The 21,522-nt window shown below is 47.3% G+C and overlaps 1 protein-coding gene across 2 annotated transcripts in view; it reads right to left on the minus strand.

Moving 5' to 3' along the window:
* INPP5E (inositol polyphosphate-5-phosphatase E) overlaps positions 1-21,522 on the minus strand; it is a 1,512,334-nt gene that overhangs the window by 1,047,755 nt on the left and 443,057 nt on the right. For both annotated transcript variants that reach the window (XM_044058519.1, XM_044058518.1), the window contains exon 3: positions 20,948-21,071. In XM_044058519.1, the coding sequence (XP_043914454.1) occupies positions 20,948-21,071 (124 nt within the window). The remainder of the gene's footprint in view (positions 1-20,947; positions 21,072-21,522) is intronic.

The raw sequence follows: 21,522 nt of genomic DNA on the forward strand, positions 1-21,522 counted from the left end.
GTCTTTTTCTGTGATCAGGATCATGTGAGACATGGGTAGTTCCTGGAAAGACTACTGTGTGAAAAGAAGCCACTGAAGGATTCTCATGTGGAAACATGCTAATGGAGCAAGAAGAATGGCAGCTGCCATGGAGCCTACAGCTTGGAGGGCATATCTGACTTGAATCCTTTTGCTCTGCATTAGAATTAACACTTGTTGATGAATAGTGGAAACTCTTTCCTGTGGTAATCTTGCAAACATTTATTTTGTGTTTAATTCTGCTCCAATGTATGTTGCTCCTATGTATGTGATAGACTGACAGGGCAACAAGGCAGATTTTTCAAAATTTACTGTAATGCTTAGTTGAGTGCATGATATGAATGTATAATCCCGTGCCTCTAAGAGTTGATGCCTGGTGGTAGCAGTCAGGAGCCAGTCATCTAGATAGGAAAACACCTGGAATCCTTGACGCCTCAGGTGAGCCGTGACTACTGCCATACACTTGTTGAACACCCTGGGGGCTGAGGTGAGACCAAAGGGCAGAGCTCTGAGCTGGTAATGACTGGCCCCTACCTAGAAGCGAAGAAATCTCCTGGAGTGTCTGTCCATCTTGATATGGTAGTACGCATCCTGAAGATCTATCGAGCACATCCAATTGTCCTGACCCAAAAAAGGGAAAATGGACTGCAGTGTCACCATCCGGAACTTTTCTTTTTGTACAGATCTGTTCAATCTGCTGAGATCCAGTATTGGTCTCCAGTCCCCTGTCTTTTTTGGTACTAAAAAGAATCTTGAGTAAGTTCCGGGATCCTAGTTGGTCTGCGGGGACTTCTTGAATGGATCTTTTATTTAGTAGTCTTGAAACTTTTGTGACTGCTTGATCCCTTAAATTGGGTGGGACATCTAGGATGGGCTTTTTTGATTCTATGGGAGATTGATGGAAGGGGACTGGGATGGGCTTTTTTGGTTCTGTGGGAGATTGATGGAAGGGGATTTTGTAACCTCCAGATATAAATACCATCCATGTGGCGTGTTCATCTAAGCCTTTGTTCTTACACATGGGTTGGGCGATCCCGTATCCTCCGGTAAGTACACTGCTCTCGATGAGAAGCGATCGAGATCAAATACCCACAATCCTCCCCCCCTTTACTTACCTCAGATCTGGTTAAGCAAACCAGTTGCTCTCTAGAGAGAACACACTCATGCTTACATCACATATGCACAGAACTAAGAGTCTATATATAAACATATATACAGAGACATACACATATATATACATGTCAATATACACACACAATCTGCAAAAGAAGCAGCAGAATACAGGGCCACAGGCAAAAAAAGAACGCTCTTCTTAAGGGCGAGGGGGGGGGAATGTAGACACAAAGGGAGATGAACACTCCACACGTTATGGTAAGGACATAGCTTCTATATGTGATTAGTGTTCGCTTGTTCTTACACATGGGTAGCGTCCCCTAGCGTCCTTTTTGTTCCGAGGAACTCACGGGAACTTCTTCTTGAGCACAGAATGGAGACAGGCTGCTCCTGTCCCCCTAGAAACCTCTACCTTATAAGTATTGAATGAATGTATGTGTGGCTTACCAAGTAGCAGTAGCACACAAATAGCGCTAGTGGTAGGCGGCTGTGTTGAGAAGAGAGAGAGATACTGACCTTTGTGTGGAATGTCTTTGGGTTTGTGTAAAAGAGTTTGATTAACATTAATTTAGATAACAACAACTCCAAGGGGGCGTAGGAGAGATCTAATGGTGGTCTAATATGAAAAACTCCTTTAAAAAGGCTTACAAAGTCTGTGGGCCATAACAGGAGCCCCCCAGATTCCACATGGAAATTGAGGAGATGGCAGCAATTGAACTCTTAGTGTGGCAGGAGAAGCACCCTGATGAAACAAGTCCGTTAAAAAACTCTAATATTTTATTCAAAGGAAGCTTAGCCATGACCATATTCGAACTGAACGAAAAGAAGATCAGACCCTGGCTAAGTGGGGGTGGAGAGTGAGCAGCCAAAGGGCTGGGATGGAGGAGGAGATGAGCCCCTGGCCAGTGAGTCAATAGATCTGGCTCTGTGTCCAGGATCAGTCGGGGTCCAGAACAGTGTGTTTTCAGGAAGGAGAAGAAACCAAATTTGATGAGGCCAGGGCAATGGAGGAGGATTATTGTCCTGTGTAGGTTTCTGGCTTTCTGGAGAAACTTTGATATCAGGGGAAAGGAGGAAATGCGTGACGAGGGGGGCCAATCAAATCAGATCGTCCCCCTGGGGACTTCCTGGGAGGTAATATAGGCAAAGTAGCTCCGCATTTGGCGTTCTCATTGAGACGAAACAGATCCAGGAAGGCGAAAAACTGCACTACCACTGCACTGCGGCGTAATGACCCTGGATGTATCAGCCATGTCGCGTTGCCATGGGATGTGATGACCTAGGAGAAGCGACCCGTGCTTGACCGCCACCTCGCCCATTGCCAGGCCTCCCTGCATAGCTAATAGGCCTTAATAGGACTTTGTTCCTTGGTTGTTGATGTACCAGACCCAAGTTGTCTTGTCTGAGCTGAACTGCAATAGTTCCCAAGAAAAGGAGGGAAAAAGCTGTAACGCTGAAACACTGCCTCAAACTTAGATGTACAGGTTAGATTGTACTCCAAATTGGTCCATCTTGCCTTCCTGTGTCTGTCCCCGAGTATGCCCCACCCTATCAGGGAAAGGCGTGCGTAACTGCTGGCGTCAGGCGTAGCACAAATGGTCTCTTGGAAAGGTGCCAAAGGTGAAGCCACTGGCCACCATGTTAGTGTTATGTAATGGTTATAGTGTGTCGTGGTGTTAGAGGTAGTTGTTGGAATGATTGGAACAGTAAACAGTATATGACTAGAGATTCTCATAGCCTTCCCATGTAAGTTGGGTAATAAGAGAAGCTGACATGAGTCCCAAACCTTCAGTACCAGTTTTGCTGGAGATTTCCTGGACAGAGAAGAAAGACGTATGTGAGTCTGAAGTGATAGTATCCTTAGTCTTAGACGGTGTTTAATTCCGCCTCTTATGAACAAGAAGCTCTGTGATGGCTGATGGTTGAATTAAGCATTTTTTCCGTTTCACGGAAAGTGAACACACAACACAAGAGTATAGTCTCTGGTCTCTAATAGTTGGTTGGCTGGGTGGTGGCAGAAAGGCCAGTCATCAGATCCAGATGGAAACACCCTGAATCCTTGGCGCCTCAAGGAGCGCTACCACTGCCATGCATTTGGTGAAGACCCCTGGGGCTGAGGTCAGACCAAGGAGATCTATTGAGCACATCCAGTCAGTCGCCCTTCTGAATGGAAGGATGATTGAAAGCGTGACCCATGATTTTTTTCTTTTCTTGGTATTGAGGGGTTTTAGTGGTCAGGATGGGCCTCCAGTCCCCCTGTTTTCTTTGGAACTAAATCCTTTTTTGGGCCAAAGAAGGCAGTGGCAAATGGGGAAGTTAGTAAGTAAAGGACTTGAAGGCTTTTCCCAAGAATGAACAAGCGCATCCAGGATTGTAACTCTTTGAGATCCCTCTGTAGAGGCGTGTAAAATGGGTCAAATAGTTACCTGTCCATAGTCCAATCTTCTTTGGGGGGATGACAGATGAGAAAGGAAATCGACATCTCTCTTTTCGTGGGCGCTGCCACCCACCATAGCCCACTGAACTCCCTTTGTTAAGTAGGTCTTGTCGGTGACTTAGGGACTTCTATCATCTAAGTCAGTATCGGATTCTTGTGGACTTATGGAGAATCCAAGAATACACAATCTTTTTCCTTTTCCTACTTCTTCTTGGGGAGCATCAGAAGCCTCCGAGGAAGGGGGGGGGGCCAGGGGTGGCTGAGACACTGGTGCTCGGCGTCAGAATCATCCTCTCCGGCTCCCAAAGACTGAACAGGTCTCGGAGGAGGAATGGATGGAGACACTGTAAAATATAAAAATAAGTTATATCTTAACTTAAAGATGCTCAGAGCTAGCTCAGCGGCTCCGAGCGCAGCAGAGGCTAAACTAGAGGTAAAGGTAAGGTAGAGGGGATTGTGGGTATTGTATCTCTTAGAGCTTTTCGATGCAGAGCTTCTGGGAGCTGACACGGAGCGGACCGAGGATGCACGAACTGTGTAAGAAGAACAGCAGTAGATTGAACACTATCACATTGGATAGTACCCATCTGTCTCTTGTTATATTTTGCCAGGCTTTTGGGTACAGCGAAAGTTTTCCCCCGACTGCCTCCAGAGGTGAGCAGTTGGGCAACCCTTCAGGGATGCTGGAAGGGCTTAGCAGAGAAGGTTTCTCTGTCACCCTGGTTTTGCGGTCCCCCTCTGCCACGAGGGCGGTGTCTGTTATTGTTGTTTCCCCCTCTGCCCCTGGGGGGAAAGTCACCACGTGTGTCAGGCAAGGGTCCCTGGGATTTTCAGAACCACATCTTTCTGCTCTTCTGACCCTTGGGATAAGGTCTGGAAGGGGTGGAAAAATGGGCTCTCATGGCAGAGAGAGTCTTGCCTTCCTGCTCACACCTGTCAGCATGTCTTTCACCCGAGGCCCAAAGAGAAAGAATCCATCAAAGGGAGTATTGGTGAAGGACATTCGAAAGGGTTCCGCAAACTGACACAGCCGCATCCAAGCATGTCTCCTGAGAGCCACACCTGTCCCTGCTGCTCTGCTCGCTCCATCGGCTGCATAGGAAATCAGCCTCATGGAGGAGTTGACTATGGAATTAAGAGTCGCAAGATGAGAAGCTACTTTTGCTGGTGCTCCCTCAAATGTAGAATCTTGAAGGGCATCTCCAAGCTCTTTCAGGCGATCCCTTTGAAGACGTGTAAAATGGCATAGATAGTTCAGGGACCTCATTGAAAAGGTCACTGAAGCAAACATTCGCTTTCCATATCTGTCCATCGTCCGAGACTCTCTGTTTGGTGGATGAACAGATGAAGAGGTTTCTGCTAACTATTTCTTGGTGGCTGCTGCTACCACCATGGCATCAACGGGCACACCTTAGGAGATGAATTGTTTGTCCTGGTGGGCTGTAATAAATTTGTTTGGTCTCCTCGGAGTAGGTTCCACAGAATCTGGAGCTGACCAAGCCTTTTGAGCCACTACAGACATGAGTGGATCGAAAGGAGGAGATACCCAGGAAGTGGAAGGTCGGGAACTGAATGCATCCAGGTATACAGACTCATCCTCGGTAGGGGGTAGGGAAGTCCAAGTCCCTCCTCTGTCTAAGCATTTCAAGGATGCCCGAAAAGGAAACATCTTCATAGGGGGATCTTGGGGACCCTTCCGATTCATCTATGTCTTATCTGAAGTGACAGACTCAGGGGAGTTTATGTGCTTCTTCTTGCACTTCGTCTTCCGGGGAGGCTCTTCTGAGTGATCAGGAGAGGCTTCAGAAAAAGAAGGATCACCCAATGGGGTGTCCTAGGGCATAGGTTCCCTACGCTTGGGGTGTGGAGGAGGAGTAGAGGTTGGAACAGACACCACAGGGGGAGGAGCCGATGGAGCTAACAGTAAAGCTGTCTCAGGGGACAGCACACTCCGCATGACCTTGAAGGCATCTCTACCTCTAGGCAGAGAAAGCTCCGGCTCCGAAGAAACAGGAGTCTTTCTCCGTGTCAAGGGTGACGGCTCCGAGGCCGATGTTGGAGCTGAGCTCACCTGCGCCGAAGCTCTGAGGAGGATAACGGGGTCGGACAAAGGTCCAAAGCCACTCCCCCTCGGAGCCAACAAGAGAGCCTCGGCGCCGAGATCGAGGTATTTGGAGCCGACGTCGGAACAGAAGGAGAGATGATCGGCGCCAACGGTTCTACCACCTGCCGATCCATGGTCTCTGGCTCTGAGCTAAATGTAGTCGGAGGAGCAACAGAAATAGAGGCAGTTGGAGCCGATACCTGTTGAGGTGGGATGGACAGAATTTTTGCCAGTGCCTGTGACTTAAGCAACCTACTTACTACTCTCTCCACATCATGATGTGATAATCGAGAGGAGTGGGAAGAATGATGGCTACATTCACTCTGTAACAAGGATGACTGAGGTGCAGAGTGGATGGACTACAAGGATGGAAACCTCAGTCTCTTATGGCTCCGAGATGGCTCCGAAATAGCAGATGGAGCCGACGGAGGAGTTGCCTTGTCGGTGCCAGCCAGCACCGACATACTTGGTTGGTCAAGTAAAGAAGTCGGCTCCAAAGGTGGAGCCAACGGCTTGACAGACAGTACAGTTTTGTACCTACCATAAATGTAGATGTCCGATAGGTATGCATCTGCAGTCATAACAAATGGGTTGTCCTGCCTCAGGCAGCCCTTCGGTCGGCCGGATTCCAAAGTCTGGGTCTGGCCTCGGCTGTCACACCTTCCCCAACGTCAGAGCTTCTGGGTTATAAAGGCATCAGCCAACGCCATTTTCCTCAGTGTTTCTTGCCCCAGATGCCAGGTGCCCTCTAGGAAGGCTAAATTTGGATAAATGTTGAAAATTCCAAACAGTAGCAAACAATATATATATACATATATACATACAAACAAATACACCATAATAGATTCCCCCAGCTAGCTGAAAGAGGGGTAAGCACCCTAGGAATACCACAGAGGGGAAGGAGGGTGGGTAATCCTGACTGCAGATGCATACCTATCGGACATCTACATTTATGGTAGGTATAAAACTGTACTATGTCCTTCAAGGATGCATCTGCAGTCATAACAAATGGGTAGAATACCATAGCCAAACTGGGGGAGGAGGTACTAAGATAAGGATGGTGTAGTTAAGATCCCCTGTAAAACTGCAGTTGCAAAACCTGCTCGGGATCTGGAGTATAAAGGTAGATTGTAATGCTTGGCAAATGTATGCACGGAGCTCCAAGTAGCAGCTTCTAAAATGTCCTCGGTAGCCACCCCTCATAGGAAAGCTGTAGTGGTGGCTGTGGCTCTTGTGGAATGAGGCCTGATATTTTCAGGAGCTGTCTTTCCATGAAAAGAGTAGCAAAAGCGAATGCAATTTCCTATCCATTTTGAACTTGTCTGTTTGGAAATTACTTTTCCTTGCACTCCAGTTGCATATGCTACAAAAAGTTGGTCAGTTTTTCTGCTGGTTTTAGTTATTTCCAGATAGTAGCATAGTTGTCTGTGTACATCCAAGGTGTGCAATAGTTTTTCCCCCTTGTTCTGTGGGTTAGGGAAGAACGTAGGCAAATGAATAGCTTGGTTCAAGGATACCCTGGATACCACCTTTGGCATGAAAGTAGGATTGGTTCTCAGAGACACTCTATCCTGGTGAAAAATAAGGAAAGGCTGCACTGCCATTAACGGATACTCTTCTTGCTGAAGTGATTGCCAGAAGGAAAGCGGTTTTCCAAGATAAGAACTGGAAGTCTGCTGATGCTGCTGGTTCAAAAGGGGGTAGTGTTAATTTTTCCAGCACAAAACTGAGATCCCATGCAGGCAGAGGGGGTCTCCTTGGAGGTTTTACATTTTTGATCCCTCTTAAAAATTGTCTGAGGAGAGGGTGAGAGAAGATAGGAGGATCCATATTGTACTCTGCTGAAATTGCTGAAGCATGAATCTTAATGGAAGAATAGGACAGGCCATTGTGGAACAGTTCTGCTAAGTATTCTAGGATGTGTGCTAGGTTTGCCAGTGTGACATCTGTACCCTTTGATGTGCTCCAAATGAGGAATCTCTTCCATTTAGCTGAGTATGTCTTCCTTGTGGAGGGTCTGCGAGCCTCCAGGATAATGTCCTTGACCCTCTGAGATAAGACAGTTTGGTTTTGTTTTAAACAATTTTCCAGGCAGTTAGCTGCAGTGTTTTTAAGTTTGGATGCAGGGTCTTGAAGTTGTTCTGCGTTAGAAGAAGAGGCCATAGGGGTAGAGGCCATGAGTTCACCCGAGACATGCTTCTCAGTAGCGGATACCAGTGCTGCCTTGGCCAGTCTGGAGCTATTAGTATCACCTTTGGCTGTTCCTCCCTGATCTTCAGTAGAACTTTGTACATCAATGGGAGAGGTGGAAATGCATACACTGTTAGGGCATTCCAGCCCGAAAGAGAGAGAGTCCACCCTCCAGGCTTGTGGGTGGTATATCCTTGAGCAGAATTTCTTCAGTTGGTGGTTGAGTGGGGAGGCGAACAGGTCTATCTCTGGCATTCCCCATTTGTTTGTTATGAGTTTGAAGATGTCTGGATGCAGCATCCATTCATGAGCATCCGTGGTAGTTCTGCTTAAGCTGTATGCTAGTGAATTCTCTTTTCCTGGTACGAATTTGGCCTGCAGCTGGATGTTGAGATTCAGGCCTAGGTTCCACTCCACAGATTCATTGCCATCCGGCATAGAGGGTAGGAATGCGTGCCTCCCTGTTTGTTTATGTACCACATGACTGTGGTATTGTCTGTCCTTATCAGCAGATGTCTTTGCTGGAGGAATGATTTGAATGCCTCGATTGCATGCTTCACTGCCAGCATCTCCTTTAGGTTTATGTGCAATTTAGCTGGTCTTGAGACCACAGGCCTTGGATACACTTGTCCTCCATGTGTGCTCCCCATCCTAGGTCTGAGGTGTCCGTGGTGATGGTCTGCCTTGGTTGTGGTTTGTTGAAAGGCAACCCTCTGTTGGACTGGCAGGCCTGAGCCCACCACAGGAATTCCTTTTTCAGGCATGGAATGATTGGTATCATGGTTTCTAGACTGTGCCTGTGTTGAGACCATACATTCCTTAGGTACCATTGTAATTTCCTCATATGCAGCCTGGCATGCGGGATCAAGATTATGCAGGATGCCATGTTACCCAGGGCCTGCAGGACTTTCCTTGCAGTAAGCTGAGCTTGTCTTGTCAAAGCCATGAAGTAGTCTGGGAGTTGCTTTTGTTTTTCTTCTGTGAGAAAAGCCATCTGAGTTATTGTGTCCAGATCCGCACCCAAAAAGGTTATCCTTTGGGATGGCACTAGTCTTGACTTCTGGATGTTGACTGTGTATCCCAAGGCCTGTAACAGGTGTATGACATAGGCCAAATCCTTTATTAGTTTTGTCTTGTTGTCCGCTTGTATTAGGCAGTCATCCAGGTATGGGTAGATTTGAATTCCCTGAAGCCTGCAATGTGCAATTACTGATGCCAGGCATTTCGTGAATACTCTGGGCGCAGTAGATAAGCCAAAGGGCAATGCTGAGAATTGATAATGCTCTGATCCTGCAAGAAATCTGAGGTGTCTTCTGCAATCTGGTCGTATAGGGACGTGCAGGTATGCCTCCTTGAGATCTAGAGTCACCAGCCAAGACTCCTTGCCCAACATGGGAAGAAGTTGCTGTAGGGTCAGCATTTTGAATTTTGGCACAATGAGATATGTGTTTAGTGCGGACAAGTCGAGAATAGGCCTCCATTGGTTTTCTTTTCTTGGTACAAGGAATAGTCTGGAGTAAAATCCTTGGCCTTGTTCCATAGATGGTACCCTTTCTATCGCTTTCATCTGAAGTAAATTGTTGATTTGTCTTAAAGCCTCTGGCTTCTGGTTTGGTGGAAGGTTTGGCATTCCGCTCCTTTTTGGTAAAGTGTGGAAGTGAAACCTGTATCCTTTGTCTATCGTTTGCAATGTCCATGTGTCTTTTGAAATGCAATGCCAGTTTTTCGAGAATAAAGCCAGCTTTCCGCCCAAGGGTGCTTCCAGTTGTTCCCTGGTAGGCGGAATCAGAGTCAAGTCATTGTGTCTGTCCTGTGGAAGTGGTTGTAGTTGCAGCTGTGGCACTACTCCTCTGGTTGGCAGGTTGCCACTGACGACCCCTGTAGGCACCCTTTGATTGACCTCTGCCTCTTGGGCATCTATTCCTGCCTCTCTGTGCTCTGGAGGTGTCTGGAAAGGACCAATTCTTTGAAGGCCAGTTTCTGCTGAACCTCGGAGGTTGAACCTGCAGAAAATCCTTTACTGTTTGCACAGATTTTGCTTTTTCTTCCACTTTCTTTAGAATCTCCTGTGCAGGGGAGCCAAACAAACTTTGTTTCTCCATTGGAGCATCTAGGAGTTTAGCCTTGACATGGTCTGGCAAGGATTGCTCTTTTAGCCAGGCATGCCTCCGAATTACTGCCCCAGTCATAGCTGATCTAAATGAAGCCTCCAGTGCATCATAGCCACATTTTAAGAAATGATTACTGACCTGCTGAGAGTTGTGTACCAAATCCTGAAGGGACTTACGGTCTAAAGGTTCAGGAGAAGAAAGCTTTTTATTCAGCTGATCTAACAAATATTCCTGGTACTGTATCATATGGAATTGACAGTTTAATGCCCTGGCAGAAAGAGTAGCAGATGTATAAACCTTTTTACCCCATCTCTCTAATGCTCTTGACTCTCTTTCAGAGGGTAGGGGGTTTTTGGCAGTGGCAGCTCCAACACCTTTTGGGCCCTGAGAAATAGTTTCTGGGTCTGCAGCATGGGCTTTATACAAGTGGAAGTGGGAATCCGGGACCCTGTAATATCTGTCAGGTTTGGCAGGGGCCGGGGGAAGAGAATCAGGGGCAGAACTGACATCATTATACGCATCATCAACTACAGTCAGCACAGGTGGTATGGCTAAAGGCCTATGCTGGGGCAAATGTAAAAATGTCCTTAATCTTTTTCTAGAATCAGAAAAATCCTGACCCTGCCATTGAAAGTGTTCCCTCATTGAGTGCAAAGTCTCCCCAAAGGAAAATTCTTCAGGAGGGGAAGCAGAAGGAATAGAGTCTTCTGCATCTGAATCCTCATAAGGCGAATATGCCCCTTCCTGATGGTCTGATAAATCAGATCCATCCGAGGAGTAATCAGAGGAGAGAGGTTCAGGGGGTTCAGTCCTAGGCCTTTTGTCAGGAGGAGGGTGGGAGGCCCTGTCTGGGTGAGGTTGGGAACCCCTAATCAAAGATATAAGGTCCTCAGCAAGGCTGAGAATCTGAGAACTTGAGGAAGGTCTCTGAGAAGTAGATTTGGCAGGTAAAGCTTTTGAAATTTTGGCAGCTTTAGCCCTGGAGAAGGCCTTAATAGACATAGAAGCAGGGGGCCTAGCTGCCCCACGTGCAGGTGTAGAAATGTCCAATGGAATGGTGTCGGACAATTCTTGTGCGCTTGCTTCTTCGGTAGGGATTTCTGAAGCCGACTCAGCCGGGGTCCTCTCTGGCCTCGGTTGTTGGAGGTATGATTTCGGCAGAAGTAAGAACCGAGGACTCGGTTTCAGCCGAAACCGAGACACTTGCGGTAGGCCTAACCGTGGTTTCAGCCGAAACCGCGGGCCACGAGTGTCGGTCCTTTTCCTTGCGTTTTTTGGCCTTATGTCTAGTCGGAGTCTCAGACGGCATTTTATATGCAAAAGCGGATCCAAAAAACTCTTCTGCAAACTCCGACCGACGTCTAAGAGTCCGTCGGTTGAAGGAGGCACAGGCTAAACAAGCTGATACGTCGTGGTCTGGGCCTAAGCAAGGAAGGCAGTAAGAATGGAAATCCTTATGAGGTATTTGTTTCCCACAAGTTAAACAATTATTTACTTTGTCTGACATCGGCTGAGGCAAGAAAGAGTCCCCAACGAGGTACTTAGCTTTTTTAGAAGTCTTCGTAGCTGAAATCTCTGGATCTGACCGACCGGCACTTGCGAACAGCTTCTGCTTCGGGCACCGCGCGGCAAGAAAGACTGAGGAAAATGGCGTCGGCTGATGCCTTTATACCCCAGAAGCTCTGACGTCGGGGAAGGTGCGACATCAGCCGAGGCCAGACCCAGATTTTGGAATCCGGCCGACCGAAGGGCTGCCTGAGGCAGGACAACCCATTTGTTATGACTGCAGATGCATCCTTGAAGGACATTTAGGGGATTTCGCTGGCTGTGTACTTTTAGCCGGAGAATCCTGAGGCTTCAATAATCCCCGAAGAATTAATTTGTTTTTGTGCTCCTGCAGGACCCTTGGACTAAAAGCATGACATACAGAACAGGAGTCCTGCAGGGGAACAGCGCCCAAACAATATACACAACTAGTGTGCCCATCTGTCAGTGACATTTTCTGACAGCATGAGTCACACTTTTTGAAGCCAGATACCTTGGTACCTTTAGACATTTTTACTAACAACAACCACAACAACAATAAGAAAAAGCTATACTACAAAACTAAGAAACAAATAGTTTTTTTTTTTTTTTTTTTTTACAGTTAAGGAACAGAAAGGAGAGCCTCTAATTTAAATGGCTGTCCTAAGAGGGGGGAGGGGGAGAACTCTCTAATTTAAACAAGTTCAGGGGAAACAGAAGGCCTGCGAGTTATGGAGCAACGGCCAACAAAGCTACAGCACACAAGAAGCGATAAGGGATAAAGTAATATATAGACAAAAACATGACAAAAAAACTTGACAATTTTTTTTAAGCATAAACAACAAATATAATAATAGAAAAATCTATACTAAGCCTGAGCCAGTAATGAAGCAACCTCGCAGCTGAAGTGGCAAACGAGATCTGGGTAGCTGATGCTGGGCATTCTGGGATAAGGGGTAGCCTCGAGCCAGTAAACAGCTCTCGAGCTATAGAAGATGGCCAAGTCGGACCCAAACCCAAACAGCAAGAACGAAGGCGAGATGGACAACTTAACATCATATGTTTGGTTAGTATAATGAGTTGGCAGACTTTATTAATTCCCTACATAGTAGGCTGTCAGTAATACTTGAGCAAATGAATGCAACTCAGGAAATGACTTTTTGAGCTGGGATCCAGGATCTGAATTGCCTAGACATAAGTAATGCCTCATTAAGTTTAATTCTGGTGGCTGCCAAAAAAGCAATTGCAAGAAAATGGAAATCAAAGTCTAAACCAGCTATAACAGAAGTAGTGAGCATTGTAACACAGCCAAAAGAATAAGAAGTGAAAAAGCAGAAATAAATTACATAGAAAAAAATGGAAGTTGTGGTGGGCACAATACATGCAGAAAAATGTTTTGCAGGAGGAATGAGGTTTAAGAGAAGGCAGTAACTGAATAATGTATGTAATATTTATTAGCTTATATGAAATATGACAATGGATGTGAATTATTGCGTTTGTAAATGTGAACTTGTTAATATGGTTTGATTACTTTTATGAAACATGCAAGTTTGCCGTGTCACAACTGATAATTCAATAAAGGTGTTTAAAAATGAGTTATTACAGAAAGATACAAATTTCTTTACAAGGAAAAGCTAGCGAGTGGATAAAATGAATGCAAATGGATTTTAAAAACAAGAGAGAAAAAAAAAAACATGAAACAAAAATTAAAGAAATTACTTAGAGGTTGACAAAAGTCAAAGTACTGCACAATAAGAGCACAAAACATTTTGCACAACTTTGGCTAAAAAAAAAAAAAAAAAAGGGGGGGAGAAAGTGCTGTTGCCAAATGTAGGGAGCCTCTAACAAGAAAAATAACCAGAGATCCAATAATGTCAGAGATATTTTAATGAACATTTGTAGAGAGGAATGTGGAATGCAAGAAAAGGCGCACAGTGAAATATTTACGAATACTTAATTAAATCAGGGTTATTAGAAGATGAGGCTCAACAAATAATAACTAAGACAGGAAGAGATGCGATCAAAATGGCGATGTATAATCAATCAACAGCACAGTCTCCATACACAGATTGTATTTGTGTAGAAGTCGGAGTGAAAGTCAAAGATCTGGAAGGTTTTGTTTAACAATATTTCAAAAAAGTATGGGGAGGGTTAGTGCCAGCAACTTGGAAGAGTTGGTCAAAAGCTGTTCAGACTCTGCTTCATATAGCTCTATTTTAATATTAAACTGTGATAAAATGTTTATGTCTATACTAGATAAGCGAATGGCAAAGTGGTTGACAACATCAACAGATATAGATCAGTGTGGTTTTGTGGAGGGGAGGCAAATATCTGACAACATTAATAGAACACTGATGATGCAGAGGGAAGCAAGGTACAGGAAAAGCCCATTACTGTGGGTGATACAGGAAAAGCATTCCAGAGAGTCAGCTGTGACTTTATGAGCACAGCAAGGATAAAATAAGAAGTTATGCACTCTCCATAACGTTCCATCTGAGCACTTCGGATCCATATCGGATCCGAGCCGGCAGTTTCCAACAGCATAGATCCGAGCTCCAAGCTCCTCCCCCTACCCATAATCCCCTGCCAACCCTACCTGACCTCAAATAGAGTTTGCCCACAACTAGATAAGCATACAAAAATCACCCACAAAACTAGCTACATACCCTTGCCATAAGGAAAGTAACATCTCGAACATCTGAAGGTCAGGGGGACGGAGGGGGGTCGGTTGCTGACAAATTAAGTTTACCTACTCTGATGGAACGTTATGGTGAGTACATAATTTTTTAATCTGAAGTAGTTAACTTCATTTGTGCATCAACCTATGGGGACAGAGTCCCCAGCTACCTAATTCTTGGGCGGTCCTCAAGGAAGGATGTTCCGGAGCACTGCAGAGCCAAAGGATGCTCTCCCTCTGGAGACAATATCCAGCTTGTAGTGATTAATGAAGGTATGAGACGAAGCCCATGTTGCTGCTGAGCAGATATCATCCAATGAGAGTCTAGAACGAAAGGCCGCCGTGGTACAGATAGACCGGGTAGAGTGGGCATGGACTCCTAGAGGTGCGGGCCGACAGTACTTTCATATGCCAACAGAATACACTGAGAAATCCATCTGGACAGTGTGACTTTAGAAACAGCCTTTCCTAAGTTAAATTTGGCAAAGGAAACGAACAAGTGATCTGATTGCCTATGACCAGCTGTTCCGTGTAAATAAAAGCACAGTTGTCTGTGCATGTCCAACGAATGTAACTTATACTCCTCTTTGTTATGGTAGTTGGGGAAAAAAACTGGTAGGTTAATGGACTGATTAATATTCGATTCGGATGCAATTTTTGGAAGAAAGGAGGGATTAGTCCTGAGGTAGACTCTGCCTTTGTGGAAGGACAAATAAGGTGGTTTTGCACAAAGGGCATGAAGTTCGGAAACCCTTCGAGCTGAGGTGATAGCTACAAGAAAGGCAGTTTTCCATGATAAAAATTTTAGATCTACTGAAGCTGCAGGTTCAAAGGGGGGGCTGTAAGTGCCTGCAATACCAAAGTTAAGTCCCAAGGAGGGACTGCTTCCTTCACCGGGGGTCTGAGTAGGAAAGTACCCTTCAGAAAGGCCTTGCATAACTTAGAGGAGATCAATGGTCCAAGGTCACTTCCTACGTGGTAATGAGAGATGGCCGCCAATTGAACCTTGACTGTAGAGGAGCTGGCACCCTGATCGAAGAGTCCAGAAAGGAAATCTAACATCGCAGGCAATGGAGCTCTGAAAGGATCTAAATCTCTGTGTTCCGCCCAAATAGAAAAACGTTTCCATTTGCTAATATAGACCTTTCTGGTGGATGGCTTATGCGCCGCCACCAGAATAGCTTTGACCTGGGAAGAGATACCGGGAGTCCTAGCTAACCTTGGAACTGGATCAACCAAGCCATGAGCTTGAGGTTGTCCAGGTTCGGGGTCGGAAGATCCAATGGATGGGATATGAGATCCAGAATGGGATCCGGAATCCAGGGAGGATTCACTAGGTGAGACCAAAGATACGGGAACCAAGCCTGGCGAGGCCAGAATGGGGCAATGAGGATTATCTTGTTCCACAACCATCTGGCTTTCTGTAGAAACTTCAACATCAGCGGAAGAGGAGGATAAGCATAAAGGAGACCAGGGGGCCAAGCATGCACCAGAGCGTCTCATGGGGATTCCCCTGGTGGGGGAATTAGAGCGAAGTAGTCGTTGCATTTCACATTTGAAGGAGAGGCGAAAAGATCGCAACAAGGTTGACCTCAAGTGGAGAATATCTGCTTCGCTACTTCTGGGTTCAGAAACCACTCGTACGGTGAGAGGATTGTGTGACTCAACTTGTCTGCTAAAATGTTGGACCGTCCTGGAATGTGCATTGCTATGAGAAAGTGGTTGGTGGAAATCGCCCATTCCCACACTCTCACGGCCTCTCGACAAAGGGGATAAGACCTGGTTCCTCCCTGTTTGTTGATGTACCAGACCACTGCCATGTTGTCCGTCTGGACTGCAATCGTTCCTACAGGAAGAAGGCTCTGTAGTGCTTGCAACGCCAAAAGCACCGCCCTCATCTCTAGGACAATGATATGCAGAGAGGTCTCCGTGCTGTTCCACGTGCCTTGGACTGTCCTGCCCGCACAATGCCCCCCCACCCAAGACGAGAGGCATCCGTGGTCACTGTGGTTAGGGGAGTGGACATAGAAAAGGGGGCGCCCCTTCTGGAGATCCGGGGATTGGAGCCACCATAAGAGGGCCTTCCTGCAAACCCTGCTGAGGGGAATAGGGTGGTACAGGGGGAATTGCAGAAAAGACCATTGAACTTGGAGAGTCCATTGCAGGACTCTCATGTTCAGATGCGCCATTGGCAATAAGTTGATGGTGGCCGCCATCGAACCCAAAGCCCTCAGGACCAATTCCGCTGGGGTAGGAGGATGGCCCGCACATGGAGTCTTAAAGTCCGCACTCTGTCTGAAGTTAAGAGGGCTAGATGCCTGTTTGTGTCCAACCTGGCTCCGATGAAATCTATGGTTTGAGTTGGAGAAAGGGAAGATTTCTCTATGTTGATAGTGATCCCCAGCCGGGTTGCTAGGTGAAGAAAGGAGTTTCTGGCTGCACAGAGTAGATGCCTTGTGGGGGCGGTCAGGAGCCAGTCATCCAGGTATGGGAAAACCTGAATGCCCTGCAGTCGCAGGTGGGCTGCTATCACCGACAGAACTTTGGTGAACACCCTGGGGGCTGTGGTGAGACCAAAGGGAAGGGCCCTGAATTGGTAATGGCTGGCTCCTAGCCAGAAGCGGAGAAACCTCCTGGATCGTCTGTCCATCAAAATGTGGTAGTACACATCTTTGAGGTCTATAGAGCACATCCAGTTATTCTCCCGCAAGAGGGGGAGAACGGATTGAAGCGTGACCATCCGGAACTTTTCCTTGGTTACTGACAGGTTCAAGAGGGATAGGTCAAGGATCGGTCTGAATCCCCTGTCTTTTCTGGCACCAAGAAGAACCTGGAGTAAAAGCCTGATCCGTACTGGTCTGGGGACGTGCTTTTTTCTAGCAGCCACTGGATTTCCGCAGCTGCGGCCTCCCTCTGCTCGGGTGGGACATCGGGGAGGTGTCTGGGACTGCGAGGGAAATGAGAGAATGGGATCTGGAAACCTCTGGATATGATGTGAAGCACCCAGCGGTCGGTCGTGATGGACTCCCATGCTGCTAGGTGCCTCGAGAAGTGCCCCCCCGACTGCCTCCAGAGTGAAGCAGTCGGGCAACCCTTCAGGGCTGTTGCGTGGACCGGTCAGAGAATGGTTCTCTGGACCCAAAGTTCTTCAGGACCCCTCTGCCTCTAGGGCGGCGTCCACACTGTCCTCCTCTACCGCGGAAGGACTGGGGGTCCAGAGCGAAACTGGGCTGTTGTGACTTCTGGAACCACATCTTCTTCTGTCCCTTTTGGTTCTTGGAAAAGGACCTCTGGGGAGCAGAGAAGCGGACTCCGATGGCAGACGTCTTCCCATCCTTCTCGCTCTGGACAAAGGTATCGCGTACGGTTTTGCCAAACAGGGCAGAACCATCGAAAGGGGCATTAGCGAAAGACGCCTTAAAGGGTTCCGCGAAATCACAGTGGCAGAGCCAGGCCTGTCACCTCATAACGACGCCTGCTCCGCTAGCTCTAGCGGCCCCTTCCATGGCGTGGGACAGTAGCCGCATAGAGGTGTATGAAATAGACCTAAGAGTGGCCATTCGGGAAGAGTACAACTGTTTGTCCTCCGCCGACATGGTCTCCAGGGGCGACGCGGCGTACTCTTTGAAAAGGTCTTGCTGCAGTCGTATGACATGTACCATGTAGTCCAGTGACCTCACTGAGAAGGTAGCTGAACTAAATACCCACTTCCCTAAGCAATCCATCGACTGAGACTCCTTGTCTGGAGGATGGACAGAGGGACTCTCCTGGGCTAATTCCCTTTTAGTGGTTGCCGCCACCAACATGGCATCTACAGGGGTTCCCTTACTCCAGTGTGATCTGTCAAAGGGTGGACTGAGTATCTTATCAGGTCTTTTTGGGACTGGCTCCACAGTGTCCTGCTCCTTCCACGGCCTGTTAGTGATCAGATCTACCAGGGGGTCGGCTGGAGGGGACACCCAAGAGGTAGACGGGCCTGCTTCAAACGCCTCCAGGAACACAGATTCATCCGAGGTAGGCTTTGGGGCAGACCACCCCCCCCCTTAATCCTGAGCATCTCCATGATGTCTCCAAATGAGACGTCCTCGGGGGGTGATCTTGGGGAACCTTCCCCTTCCTCCAAATCTGTGTCCTCGGTCAAGGACTCAGGGGAGTCCAAGTGCCTCCTTTTGCACTTGTGCTTGTGAGGAACCTCCTCGGGGGAGCCGTCCGAGGAGACCTCACCAGCAACATCATGTTCCAATGGAACGACCTGGGACGTCGGAGCAGGCTGTCCCTGGGACTGGCTGATGGAAGTCGGACCCATCTGAGATGGAGTGCAGGGTGGAGATGTAGCCAAGGCCGGGGGTCTGGAATCCCTCGACAGGACCATCTCCACTACGTCGAATGCCGAAGGAGAGCCGCTCTCTCTGGGATGAGAGAGCAGACCCTCCCTTGGATCCGACGGGTGGATCGGGGCCAGAGCCAACACAGTCGGATCTGAAGGTCCAGTATGCTCCGACCGGGGCAGAGCCGAAGGCACACTGAAACCCTCAGATCCGAAGCTCAGCTCTCGGCTCCAAGAGTTCGGATCCGAAGAAAAAGTACCCGACAAACTCGAGGGCATTGTCGGCGCCGAAGTACCCGATACTGTCGGCGCCGACACCCTCCTTGGCGCCGACGCTACCCATCTCCGAAGACTCCGAACCCGGGTAGCAGGTCAGAGAAGGAGCGATTGGGGCAAAAAAACGGGGTCGAGCTCCCCCACCGGAGGGGGGGAGGCAGGAGCACTCCCATCTGCAGCTGGGCCTGGAGGAATCTTCTCATCATCCGGTCCAAGTCTGCGTCCGTCAGGCTTCGGATGGATCTGGATGAGGCCACCGAGGCGGGACGGGAGTGCTGCCTCGATGACCTCAACAGGGCCGGGCCTCCTCCGGTCCTGGTGAAAAACAAGGAGACCGGATCCGAGGGGGGGGGGCTTGGAAGTCCTGGAGGGAGAAGATCGCTTAGCCGGCAGGGCCGATGAAGAGGCCTCGGTCCGCTGCTTGTGGTGCTTCTCCCTCCGCTTCTCTTTCCTGGACTCCCTATCCTCCTGGCCCGAAGTGGGAGGTTGAGTCCCGGCCAAGGGAAGGGAGGCAGGAGTGGCAGTAGCTGCAGCAGGTGCCACCGTGGGACCGGAGGCTGAAGCCGAGTCCGGGGGCAGCAGTCCCACCAGGATCAGCTTAGTCCTCCGGTCCTTAAGTGCCCTGGGGTTGAACGCCGCACATATGGAGCAACCTGAGGACAGGTGTTCAACCCCAAGGCACAACACACACCGAGTGTGGCCATCTGCCGGGGATAGCTTATGGCCACACTCGGTACACTTGGACAAAACAGCTTTTGGGGCCTCCGACATACTGAAAGGAAAACACACACGTTAGGCCCCAACACACAGCACACTCCCTAACGCACTAACAAGGGTGGGGAAGAAAAACCATCAAGAAGGTTAACAGACTGGTTTAAAACTAAAGAGGGACCTGTACACAACACACGCACACTAAAATTACAGAAAAGGGAGAGAAAAAAACAGTAAAATTTTCTCAAAAAAAACGCTAAGGCCTGGAACCTCGTGATCGAGCTGCTGGATGAAACCGCGGCAAACTAGATCTGGGGTCTGGTAGGGTTGGCAGGGGATTATGGGTAGGGGAGGAGCTTGGAGCTCGGATCTATGCTGTTGGTAACTGCCGGCTTGGATCCGATATGGATCCGAAGACCCAGAGGTTGATGCACAAATGAAGTTAACTACTTCAGATCTTTTGTTCCCTAATAGAATAAAATGGTTAATTATGATGATACAAGATGGACTGGAGGCAAAAGTTAAGGTGGAAGGCTTCCTCTCCAAACAGGCTGTGTTTGAGCAGACAAAACAGACAGGGGTGTTCCCTTTCACCTTGGTTATTTACTTTACCTTTAGAACCACTGGCAAAGAAAACAAGGGATTCACAAACTCAAGGAAAGTACACAATTGTGTAAGCTGAACTTCATCATAACTGCAGATGTTCGAATGATCACTAATGCAGTAGCATTAGCTAAATGGCCTATGTCCTGCCAAGGATATAACACGCCACTATCTAGGGCACCTTCCATAAGCCCAAACTGTAAAGCAACTCAAAGTGAGCAGACTAAAAGACAGGTTATGGTTTTTCTATCAAAAAAGTGACCTTTGTGGACTGGAAGCGTTTACCCGCAAAGAGGCACAATTTTAGTATATAACTTCTCCTTCATGTGTATCACACAGTCTGAACCATCTTCTTTTTCAGGAACTCCAGCAACACAAATGTTTTTCCTACGAGTCCTGTCTTTTTGAGTATTTTGTCCCCCATGAGGTCGTCTCATGTTTCCGATGTTACACCAGCTTTTTTAGTCTCTCTACTTGCTTTTTTCATTCTTTTGCCATTACTTTTGCCATGACTACTGAACATGCTATGACTTCAGATCAGTTAACCAGATATTTAACAGGAATGATACCTATTTTTAGCCAGTTTAAACTTAGTTTAGGTACGACCAAGGGATAAGCTACTCCTCACAGCATCATTACAAGATCACACCAACCTCTACTTTTGATGTGATCTAAGACTCTCAAACAAAAGTTTTATGTACCATCACAAATGTCAAAAAGACCAGCATATTTGTTTTTTGTGCCCTTACTCTGTAGTCCAGGAGCATATAACTTTCATTGGTAGCAGTTAGTCAAAATGCACAGCCTCTACAGAAAATGGTGACAAAGTCTTTTTTAATCATTCACAGTTACCTACCTTGGTGCCCTGCATATTCCATGTGGCAACATATATCCCAATTCTTCTATCAGGGAAATATCGATCTAGCTCTTCAGCTCCCATCAGAGCACCACTTGATAACAGGCTACCTTTCAAATAGCTCCTGCAAAACAAACACCAAATTTTGAATTTGTTAACCTGGTTCAGAATCAAAACAGCAGTTTAAATAATTAAAATGTGAAAATAAGGTAAAAACACGCACAGAAGATATGAAAAAGTGCTGCAGAACTTGGCACGATACAGATCAACATAACAAAAAGAGTTCTGTCTGGGATCTACTACTGCAGTAAATACTTACACCAGCATCAGGGAAATCCAAAGTGCAAAACAAAAAGGCATGCCTGAATATGTGTAGCTATGCTCAAGTACCATGGGAAACTATAGTGAATACAAGCAAAGAGAAAACTCCAACAGGAAAGAAAAAAAATCTCAAAACAAAGTATAATTATGGGTATACTTACTATAACAATAGACCTTTGAGGCATAGTCACTACATAGTAAATAACATTTTACTTATAACCCATCTTGCAAATGTCAGTTTGGCCTGAATGTCT

Source organism: Protopterus annectens, chromosome 16.part0 (assembly GCF_019279795.1).
Source record: "Protopterus annectens isolate FY-2018-M chromosome 16.part0, PAN1.0, whole genome shotgun sequence".
In the NCBI taxonomy this organism is placed as follows: Eukaryota; Metazoa; Chordata; order Ceratodontiformes; family Protopteridae; genus Protopterus; species Protopterus annectens.